The 12,414-nt window shown below is 41.7% G+C and overlaps 1 protein-coding gene across 1 annotated transcript in view; it reads left to right on the forward strand.

The window, feature by feature from the left end:
- Window positions 1-12,414, forward strand: part of LOC124774931 (E3 ubiquitin-protein ligase Su(dx)) — a 141,089-nt gene that overhangs the window by 52,176 nt on the left and 76,499 nt on the right. The window contains 1 exon segment of the mRNA XM_047249619.1: window positions 5,384-5,518. Within this exon segment, the coding sequence (XP_047105575.1) occupies window positions 5,384-5,518 (135 nt within the window).

Below are 12,414 nucleotides of genomic sequence, written 5' to 3' on the forward strand. Positions count from 1 at the left end.
TCTCTTAAGTTTTCCATGATTTCAATACTTGGTGTGGGTGGACAGTTAGGAATCTCTGGTTACCATTTTAGCTCTACTCAGATTATCTTGCAATCAAATTTTTAATGTGTTTTATTAAATTTAAGCACAAAATTTTATGCCACAAACATTAAAACTCTCTCTGTCTCTCTCTCTCTCTCTCTCTCTCTCTCTCTCTCTCTCTCTCTCTCACCTGTGTGTGTGTGTGTGTGTGTGTGTGTCACCTCCACCCTCACCTTCTCCCTCTCCCCTCCCCTCCCCTCCCCCTCTCCCCTCCCCTCCCCCTCCCCCTCTCCCCTCCCCTCCCCTCCCCCTCTACCCCCTCTTCCTATCTCCCCCCCCTCTCTCTCTCTCTCTCACCACTATTCCTGTCTCACCCTCTCCCCTCCCCCTCCCCATGACTCTTAGAACTCAACACAAAGATGTCATTTTCATCAACTGGATTCTACTGTTCTCATGTAACAGACATAAATTTTACGACTTACAGTTGATATCCACTTCTTTGAGGTACGGTATTCTGGCTTTTGACTGTGGGGACAGAAGAAAACTGAGAAATAAAGAACATAAAGGATATCTTACTATGTCTGATAAACTTGTTAATATTTGCCATGTCACTGGCAGACAATATCAGCTAGTACATTATTTTCAATAATGAAATTTGTTTTGGTCAAATTCTCACATTCTGAATAGTGGTGTGCATGAAAGACACTACCAGTGAGGACTGAAAATCCTTTATTGGTTCATGTGTGTGTATGGTATAAACAGACTTGCTTCTGTTTGATTAAAGTATTGAAGGACATACCTTACAAATAAATAACTGTCAAGAAACCTAAAGCTGTCTACCTGTATGTCAAACTATTCAGCCGAAATCCTTGAGTAACCATTTAAAACTGGTTCTTAGAGTTCACACATATTTCGTATTCGTGGAGATTGTTATTTGTGCACTATCATGTTTCTTGGTCACTGTTTTGTTTCAAAAGTTGAAAAGTAATAAGTTCTAAATGCAATGAGAATTAATTGTAATGTGTAATGGAAGAAGTAAACGTAACAGCAGCCCAAGTAGTTAAGGTGCTGAATCAGTGAGGTCTTACTAAGGCCTTCACAGACAGCAGTTACTCACAAGCACATTTCCCACGCCACATCCACACATCCCTCTAATTCTCTGACCACCCTAAAGAACCAGCAAAGACGCAGCCTGCTTATCAACCAAGATCATCGCAGACAGTAACACCACCACATATTTTTGTGCCCAGAACTGAGGACCATTTCTGCTCACACTCTTCCAATCCCATCCAAAGTGGTATTCCACTGCTACCCAACGCATGAAATATCATCGAGCTTCCTGATGTTGCACCTACTTGCAACCATTTGTCGCATGTCATACCACTGTGAAAAAAAATAGGTGCAAGACCTGTCGGTTTCAACCATCCAGGAACATGCTATTCCAGGCCTATCACAGGCATATCCTATTCTATCAGGAACATCTGTAAAAGCAATTGTATTATATACTAATTCTGCCATAACTTCTGCAGGTTTATTTTTTTTTTACGAGAGTTGTTTTGAAAGTAAAAAACATTTGTTACTCATTTTACAACATGTATTCATATCTTAGCCATTTTTCTACGCATTAGGTGTTCAAATTTAAACATGTGTCATAACATTCCACATGTATTCCTGTGCCGCCTGAACTGCCACCAAGTTGTTGAACTAGTCACTAATATCGTCTTCCAGTTTGCTGTCGTATCCACAGTGCTATATGCCCAAAAGTCCTTCAACTTGTGATAAAGATGGTAAGCACTCAGTCAAGTTTGGGCTGTAAGGTGGGTGTTCAGAACTGCCAAAGCCAATCTTCTGTCATTGCAGCAGAATATGGGGGAGCATTATCATAAAAAAGCACAGTGAAGAATCATTTTTGTTATTATTATTATTATTATTATTATTATTATTTATTTGAGTGAGAAAAATTGGTGCAGCTCCCATTAATTGTTTCTTGTGTTCATATTCTAAAATTCGAGGAACCCACCTGGCACATGCCTTTTTATAGCCAAAATCACCACTATCAATTTGGAAAGAACTGTGGCATCATATTCTGTACCCAAAACGCAAGTGTATAATGGTGTATAAACATTCCATGTGACTGGTATTGTCATCATAGTTACTCTTTGACATTAGTCATATAGACTATTCCATGCCGCTCTTGACAGTTAACTGGTAAGCCTTCCATGCTTATAAGCTATCCTGGATAGGCATGTTTGATGTGGAAATAAATGTTTAGTTCTACCAGAAACCACAATTTGTTGACCATGACAATAACACAACAACACGACCACGTCGACTTCAGTGTTCTGCACCGCATCGTAACATGAGTGTTAGTACTTCCATGTCAGCCGCACCGCACTCGTTCTCGCATGAAAATGGACAATCCACCAGTCACCACAGAGCAGCTACGAGCAGCATAGTTAATAGGGCTACTATTAAACCTCCATCAGTCTGGCAACAGGACATGGCGTTGTGGTTTGTGCAGCTTGAAAGCCAGTTTGTCCGTGTGCAGATATTAGCAGTAGTCGCAGCAGTAACAGATGACTTGGCCACTGAGATACAAGCTATCCTTGCTACATCACCCAATGCCTAATGGTATGCGTCAATTAAGAACGCACTAGTGATGCTCTTGTCACAATCTGAAGCAAAGCAACTAGAGAAGATTTTACAGACTTAGGAGCTAGGTGATTGAACCCCGTCACATATTTTATGCTGTTTGCACACATTGGCAAGCAACACAGCGAACAACAACGTACTGCACAATATTTGGTTGTCCCACTTACCCTCTGACACACAAACAATTCTGACAGTGTGCATAGGTGATTTAAATGCACTAGTGCAAACAGCGGACAGGATCGTCGAAATGTATCCCGCAACAAACATGTCAACACCAACACCACTGCAAGAGAATATGTCTGCCGTGAGACTAGCATCACTCCAGTCGCAATTAGTGGAGCTTACCATGCAAATAACGGCATTACAGATGATACACATACATCAGAGACCACACCGCCAGTCGTCAAGAGGTCATAACCTCTTGCCATTGGCACAAAATTTGCACTTATACCTCAAGAAATTTGGCAACTACACCTGAAACCATGGCACAGACAGTATGTAACCTGTTGCAGCCACAATACAATGGACCATGTCTTGTGATTAGCAAAGGCAGCCACACCTTCCAGATTAGAATAAATAGTATGCCTACCACCATCGCACTAGATTTACTCAAGCCCACATTTTTTGATGCATTGGACACAGCAAGAACTGCAGGTGGCAAATGAGATGATAAGAATATACCACCTGACAGTGTCTCCGTACCCCACGGCCAGCATGAGCTGCTATGGGCGCCAGGATTCTTGGAGAAGAAAACGACGCTGAAGACTGGTACCTCACATCCCATTCGAACCACTGACTCTAGTGGCACAATTCCAGGTTTCAGGAAAGCGGTGGCAACACACGCAGGGCGACATGTGAAGTTTAATCTGCGATATCATTAATACCAGGGGAGGAGTTAGGTGGCATCTCATTCTATCCCCGAAAATGTGTGTGTACAGTGGTGTATAAACATTCCATGTGACTAGAGTTTGTCATTATAGTTATTTGGAAAATTGTGGTAAGTTCCTATGGGACCAAACTGCTAAGGTCATCGGTCCCTAGGCTTACACACTACTTAATCGAACTTAAACTAACTTAGGCTAAGGACAACACGCACACACTCATGTCCAAGGGAGGACGCGAACCTCCGACGGGGTAGCTGCACATACCGTGGCAAGGTGCCCTAGACCACAAGGCTACCAGTGTGGCGTTGTTATAGTTACTCTTTGATGTTCGTGATATAGAGGATTCCATGCCGCTCTTCACAGTTAACTGTTAAGTCTTCCACACTTGCAAGCTATTGAGCATGGACATTTTTATGTGGAAATAAATGTTTGATACTATCAGGTACCACAAACCATTAGTGAAATGTCAGTTAAAGGCAAGCTCAATCAATAGTCAAATATCTGCTCTGTGAAATTTTTTCCCTCAATCCTTGATTTCGGGTCAGCGTGATATTCTTCATCACAAATATTCATTTGCCCACAATCAAACTAATGCTCCGTCTTGTGAACTGAAGCTTCATTCATCACATTTCCATAAACTTTGGTTATCTATTTGCAAATTTCAATATGGTGGACCTTTTTTAATTCAAAGACCATATTACACTATGAATCACACACTTGACAGTATCATTAATTTTGTCACACATTTTAAAACCGCACAAATAAACAGTAAACAACTGTTCCTGCTCGCTGTCAGATCATGCTGGCACAAATGAGTAGTAAGTTCTGTGACATAATGGTGAGGGTGATGGAAGAATTGCATGGTTACCCAGATCAAAACATTCTTTACTTTTAGAATAACGCTTATACGTGAGGATGAATGGGTACCTTTTAACTGTTGCCAAGGGCATTTGGTTATCTAGTGGTAGAACACACTGCTAAGCACAATACACTACATCGCAACAATATATACTGCATCACAACTTGTGCCATCTGAATCCTACCCTCCAATGTCAGCTTCTTGGAATTGACCTTTGCAATCCGATTCTTCCCATCATTGTGCATTGCACAGAACTCCCCCTGCCTTTGGGCAGAATGAGGTTCCTTGGTGCCACATTTCCATTCTGTGCACCTGCTTCCATTCTGCCTTCCAGCCATCAGCCACCCTTTCCCAATCTTACCTCCACTCTCCACCTCCTTACTCCCCTCATCCACTATACCTGATATAACCTCTCACTCCATTCAAGCTGCAGTTTAACTGTGCGGGTATATGTATGCGACCGTGTAGTCAGTAGCTTTGAAGGAGGACTCGTCTGAAATTTTGCTACATTCTCACTCTTGCTTATGTACCTATTGAAATCTCATTGTCTCAGCTGCTTGGTGAATAGTTACTTTAAATCACTTCCATTATTTATGGTTCTCCAAGAGCTTTTTAGTACCATAATTACAATATTTATTAGATCATAAGTAATATAAATTGTTTTGTTGCTAATTTTAAAGTAATTTGTTCTATGAATAGTTGTTTATCAGTTCCCTGTCAGTCATTTTTGTGTTGTCAGCTTTCCTAAAACTGTGGCCTTTGAATACAAGGAATTGCCAAGTGCAGAGAAAATGGCAAGCAGATTGGTATGTTGGATGAAGAGTAGAATGTATTTCTTTGCCTGATTTTTAGGAAGTGCTATAAGAGAATATGTTTTCCCTTTCTCTTTTAATCTTTCATTCAGATCATCAATAAAATTATTGCACTGTAACTTGAAGTATTTTAACTAATCAATTTGATTTCATAGGGCAACCAAATAATGATCCACCTGGAGCAAACAGGAGTATTCTCAATGGTGGTGTACGTGCAAGAACTCGTCAGCAAGGGAGCGAGAATCCTTTGGCTGGTTCATCAAGTAGAAGCAGTACTCATTCAGTTTCAGGTTTGTTTATGAAGTATTAGCCATGTACAATTAATGTTTAGTAAGGAAAAAAATCTCTAATACAAAATAACCCACTACATGTAGAAAAGATGCTGCCATGTACAGTAGAACAGCAGGTACCAAATTAGAAATTTCTTCATTTAACAAAATGGTAGAAAGGGTTGTTGAAGAGATTTCTTGTTGGAGATAAATTGTTGCACTGTCTTTTCTTCATCTATTTGTCTCCTTTAATCTAGGATATAGGGTGACATTCAGAAAACTGGGTTTCTCAGTTGGGGCTCATCAGTACCACCACTCCTACTGTATGCTTCCTCTGTCTGTCACATCATAATTCAGAGGGTCTCGCTAATCTCATCACCAAACATCCCCATTCATTCCTTTCATCTCGACTATTTTAAATATATACATTGTGCAACTAGGTTCTGTGACCAACTGCTACTTGGGTCAAGTTATTAAGAGCCTCTTGTTGAGGGGGGAATTATTTTGAACATAGGGTACAAGTGTGCATCAGCAGTGCTTTAGTTCTCCTCTATCAACATTCTTTATGCTCTCCCACTCTTGCAGTCATTGCGTAGTGAGAAGTAGGCTTAATTCCATTTCAGTAACCATTTCTTAGTCTAGTTACACCTACCAGGAAGAGGAAATGCACAAAATTAAACCATCAATATTGGTGCTTAGCAGAGTTAACTGGACATTTTACAACCAACTGGATGTGTTAGAACTCAGAGGCAGCATCCAGGATTAAGTGCATCCACCATGGTGCTGATGCATCTGCATATCAGTTTCTTGACAGTGTAGAAGAGAGTCTATTGCATTGCAATCAGGGATAGGCGGTTTTGCTCTAAAGAGGTTCTAGTGTAGTCAAACTGTTGAGAATTTCCCAATCTTTTGTGCTGCAAAATATCAGTATATACTGAAAGAGAGCAAGAAAATACCTTTACAGTATTTATGAATTGTATAAATCACATTAATTAACAGGTGTCTGTCATAGGTCAGTTTTTGCGGAAGCAGAGGTTTTACACCATACCAATCTCAGGCTTCCTCTGGGAACTTCAGATAGATTTTCTTACAAATCTATTGAGATTTGCACACTTTGAGAAATTTTCATTTGTATGTATACTTGAATGGGGTTAAATGTACACAAGAAAACTGTTTGGGATATGCTCTGTCTTTTGAGACATGGGGATAGAATGTCCAAATTCATAATAGTGAACTCTATATAAAACTAGCAAGGTCTCTAATAAATGGACAGGTAAAAAGCCTACTCACCAAACTGCACAAGGGGAACACACACACAAAAGCTTTCAGAGCTGGTGGCGCCTTCTTATGGTGTAAGAGTTGAAGGGGAAGGAAAAGGAATGAAGGAAAAGGACTGGAGAGATTTAGGGGAAAAGGTACAGTTTAGAAAAGTCACCTAGAGACTTACTGGACGAGTTGAGAAGGAAAGACAGAGTGTTGGGGCTACACTGGACGTGATTTGAAGACCTGAGAGCTTAAAGGTGGAAGACAGGGTAATTTGCAAGACAGAGATTACTACTAAAACATCGTGCACGAGTTAATAAGAGTGAAATGCTAAGTGCATTGTATGTAACAGAGGTGGGAAGAGGGACTGCGAAAAATAGACTAGTCAAAAAATGAAAGATGCAGAATACGAAAATGGAGTGAAGAAGGGAGTAGTTACAATGAATAAATGCTGAGATGGAAGGAATTAACGTAAATTAGTGCCAGGTGGGTGGTGAGAATGAAGGACATGTTGTAGTGCTAGTTCCCACCTGAGAAGTTCTGAGAAACTGGTGTCTGGAGGAAGAATCCAGATGGTGCTTGTGGTGTCGTTTCACAGTTGGCTCTCTTTTTGATAGTACATGTTTTGCCAGTTACAGGTCTGGAATAGATGGTGGTAGGAGGGTGCATAGAGCAAGTCTTGCAACGGGGATGGTCAGAGGGGTGGGAGCCATATGGTAGGGAGATGGGTGCAGAAGGAGCATAGGGTCTGACAAGAATGTTATGGAGATTGGGAGGGTGACAAGAAGCTACTCTATGTGTGATGGGCAAAATCGCAGACAGAATGGATCTCATTTCAGGGTGTGCTTTTAGGAAGTCATGGCCTTGTTGAAGTAGCTGATTGATAAGTTCAAGACCAGGATAATACTCAATGACAAGTGGTGTGCTCTGAACTTGTTTTTTTGAAGGGATCAGGTGTACCAGGATTGGATGTGATGGCCCAGGAAACCTGCTTTTGTACTAGTATGTTGGGATAATTACATCCAGCAAAGGCTGAAGTGAGAGTGGTGGTGTATTGCTGTAAAGAACGTGCATTCAAACAAATGTGTGTGCCTCGAATACCAAGGTTATATGGGAGGGAACATTTGACATGGGAAGGATGGCAACTGTCAAAATGTAAGTACTGTTGTTTGTTAGTAGGTTTGGTGTGGACAGAAGTGTGTAGCTGACCTTCGATGAGGTTGAAATCAACATCAAGGAAAGTGGCATGGGATTCAGAATAGGATCATTTGAAATTTAATTGGGAGAAGGTATTTAGAAATTTCAGGAATTTTAACAGGTCAACCTCACCAAGAGTCCATAAGGCAAAGATCTCATCAATGTATTTAAACCAAACCAGGGGCTGAAGACTTTTGGATCCCAGGAAAGCCCCCTCCAAGCGATCTATGAAGAGATTGACATAGGAGGGAGCCATCTTGGTTCCCATAGCCATACACCTGATCTGTTTTTATGTCTGCCTCTGAAAGGTTAAGTAATTGTTGGTAAGTATAAGGGTGATTAAGGTGACCAAGGAGGATGTCATAGACTTGGAATCAGGTGGGCTTTGGCTGAGGAAATGTTCAGCAGCAGACCGACCCTGTGTGTGGGGTATGTTGGTATAGAGGGAGATAGCATCAATGGTGAGAAGCAAGGTGTGTGGCAGGAATGGGACGGGCATAGATTTCAGATGATGTAGGAAATGGTCAGTATCTTTAATATAGGAGGGAAGTATTTGTACTGTGGATTACAGGTGTTGATCAACTAAGGCAGATATACGTTCTGTGGGTGCTTTGATGCCAGCAGCTATAGGATGACCAAGATGATTGGGTTTGTGGATCTTAGGTAGAAGGGAAAAGGTGAGAGTATGTGTTTTTGGTGTGGTAAGAAGTTCTATGAATTGTGGTCTAAGTCCTTTTGAGGGACCTGAGGATTTTAAGAGTGACTGCAGGTCAGTTTGAATCACAGGGATGGGATCTTGGTGGCAGATACTGTATGTAGAGGTGTCAGACAGCTGGCGTAGACCTTCACTAACATACTCCTGTCAGTCAAGTACCACAGTAGTAGATCCTTTGTCTGCTGGGAGGATAATGAGGAAGTCATCAGCTTTTAGGGAACATAGAGCATGGAGTTCTGCAGAGGACACGTTAGGGTCTTGTTGTAGGGACCTGAGGAAAGGTTGTGAAGTAATGCTGGATGTGAGGAATTATTGTAAGGCTTGTAAGGGATGATTCTGAGGTAGTGGTGGTAGATCAAGTTGGGATCATGGTCAGAACTGTTCAAGGCAGGGTTCAATGTCAGCTTTGCTGTTGCAAATTGATATTTCCTGGGGTGGGGGGAGGGGGGGGGGGGGGAGTGCTTTGGGTGAGAGGTTGAGAACACTGTACTGTTGTGATAGGTTCTTGTGATTATGACTTATTACATGTATGGGAAGCAGTGGTGAAGGCTGTGGGATGTTAAGGAGGTGTCCAAGCTCAGTTTGTAGGAGAGGATGGTTGGATTTTTTGCGAGGTACAGCGGGACAGGAAGGGAAACACCACTGTGAAGGTTGTTTAGTAGAAGGTGGGATAACTTTGTAAGGTGAAGTCTGACATGTTGTTGCAGTCTGAAGTTGCTTGGCAGATGGTACCATCCAAGGAAACATGGGAGGCAGATAACTGCAGGATTTTATTGGAGGAGAGAAGTCTGGTGGAGTGGAAATTGGCAGATGAGGCACATAGGTCACGGATTAGTTGGGTAAGTGCAAGAGATTGCTGTATTAGAAACTTACCTATCACAACAGTACATAGGCAGAGGGTGTATACAGGCAACACACAGTATCCTGTTGCAGATCATCCTGTACAACATGACAGTCATGACCTCGGTGCCCGTTTCACCACACGCACCATCTGTATTCTTCCTCCAGACAAAAGTTTCTTAGAACTCTTTTGGTGGAAACTAGCACTAAAACATATCTTTGGTTCTCGCCATCCACCTGGCCTTAATTTACGTTAATACCTTCCGTCTCAGCATTTATTCACAGAAACTACTACTTTCTTCACTATATTTCAGTTTCCTATGTCTTTCATTTTCTGACTTGTCTATTTTTCTCTACCCCCCCCCCCCCCCTCCTTTCCACCTCTATTACATACAATGCACTTAGCTTTTCACTCTTATTAACTCATGCATGATGTTTTAGCAGTAATTTCTATCTTGCACATTACCCTGTCTTCCACCTTTAAGCTCTCATATTTTCAAATCTCGTCCAGTGCAGTCCCCAACAATCAGTCTTCCTTCTCATCCCGTCCGGTAAATCTCCCTTGACCCGGGGTTCTGGGTGACTTTTCTAAACTGTGCCCCTTTCCCTAAACATCTCCAGTCCTTTCCCTTCACCCCTCTTCCTTCTCCTTCAAGTCTTCTACCAGAACAAGGAGCCACGGCCTCCGAAAGATTATAATAGTTAAGTCCTTTTTTTTCACCCCCATGGACCATGGACCTTGCAGTTGGTGGGGAGGCTTGCGTGCCTCAGCGATACAGATAGCCGTACCGTAGGTGCAACCACAACGGAGGGGTATCTGTTGAGAGGCCAGACAAACGTGTGGTTCCTGAAGAGGGGCAGCAGCCTTTTCAGTAGTTGCAAGGGCAACAGTCTGGATGATTGACTGGTCTGGCCTTGTAACACTACCAAAACGGCCTTGCTGTGCTGGTACTGCGAATGGCTGAAAGCGAGGGGAAACTACGGCCGTAATTTTTCCCGAGGGCATGCAGCTTTGCTGTATGGTTAAATGATGGTGGCGTCCTCTTGGGTAAAATTTTCCGGAGGTAAAATAGTCCCCCATTTGGATCTCCGGGCGGGGACTACTCAAGAGGATGTCATTATCAGGAGAAAGAAAACTGGCGTTCTATGGATTGGAGCGTGGAATGTCAGATCCCTTAATCGGGCAGGTAGGTTAGAAAATTTAAAAAGGGAAATGGATAGGTTAAAGTTAGATATAGTGGGAATTAGTGAAGTTCGGTGGCAGGAGGAACAAGACTTCTGGTCAGGTGACTACAGGGTTATAAACACAAAATCAAATAGGGGTAATGCAGGAGTAGGTTTAATAATGAATAGGAAAATAGGAATGTGGGTAAGCTATTACAAACAGCATAGTGAACGCATTATTGTGGCAGAGATAGATACGAAGCCCACGCTTACTACAGTAGTACAAGTTTATATGCCAACTAGCTCTGCAGATGACAAAGAAATTGAAAAAATGTATGATGAAATAAAAGAAATTATTCAGATAGTGACGGGTGACGAAAATTTTAATAGTCATGGGTGACTGGAATTCGGTAGTAGGAAAAGGGAGAGAAGGAAACATAGTAGGTGAATATGGATTGGGGCTAAGAAATGAAAGAGGAAGCCGTCTGTTAGAACTTTGCACAGAGCATAACTTAATCATAGCTAACACTTGGTTCAAGAATCATAAAAGAAGGTTGTACACACGGAAGAATCCTGGAGATACTACAAGGTATCAGATAGATTATATAATGGTAAGACAGAGATTTAGGAATCAGGTTTTAAATTGTAAGACATTTCCAGGAGCAGATGTGGACTCTGACCACAATCTATTGGTTATGATCTGTAGATTAAAACTGAAGAAACTGCTAAAAGGTGGGAATTTAAGGAGATGGGACCTGGATAAACTGAAAGAACCAGAGGTTGTACAGAGTTTCAGGGAGAGCATAAGGGAAAAATTGACAGGAATGTGGGAAAGAAATACAGTAGCAGAAGAATGGGTAGCTCTGAGGGATGAAGTAGTGAAGGCAGCAGAGGACCAAGTAGGTAAAAAGACGAGGGCTAGTAGAAATCCTTGGGTAACAGAAGATATATTGAATTTAATTGATGAAAGGAGAAAATATAAAAATGTAGTAAATGAAGCAGGCAAAAAGGAATACAAACGTCTCAAAAATGAGATCGACAGGAAGTGCAAAATTGCTAAGCAGGGATGGCTAGAGGACAAATATAAGGATTTAGAAGCGAGTATCACTAGGGGTAAGATAGATACTGCCTACAGGAAAATTAGAGAGACCTTTGGAGATAAGAGAACCACTTGCATGAATATCAAGAGCTCAGATGGAAACCCAGTTCTAAGCAAAGAAGGGAAAGCAGAGAGCTGGAAGGAGTATACAGGTGGTCTATACAAGGGTGATGTACTTGAGGACAATATTATAGAAATGGAAGAGGATGTAGATGAAGATGAAATGGGAGATACGATACTGCGTGAAGAGTTTGACAGAGCACTGAAAGACCTGAGTCGAAACAAGGCCCCCGGAGTAGAAAACATTCCATTAGAACTACTGACGGCCTTGGGAGAGCCAGTCCTGACAAAACTCTACCATCTGGTGAGCAAGATGTGTGAAACAGGTGAAATACCCTCAGACTGCAAGAAGAATATGATAATTCCAATCCCAAAGAAAGCAGGTGTTGACATGTGAAAATTACAGAACTATCAGTTTAATAAGTCACAGCTGCAAAATACTAACACAAATTCTTTACAGACGAATGGAAAAACTAATAGAAGCCGCCCTCGGGGAAGATCAGTTTGGATTTCGTAGAAATGTTGGAACACGTGAGGCAATACTGACCCTACAACTTATCTTAGAAGCTAGATTAAGGA

This window comes from Schistocerca piceifrons, chromosome 2 (genome assembly GCF_021461385.2).
Source record: "Schistocerca piceifrons isolate TAMUIC-IGC-003096 chromosome 2, iqSchPice1.1, whole genome shotgun sequence".
Classification (NCBI taxonomy): Eukaryota; Metazoa; Arthropoda; class Insecta; order Orthoptera; family Acrididae; genus Schistocerca; species Schistocerca piceifrons.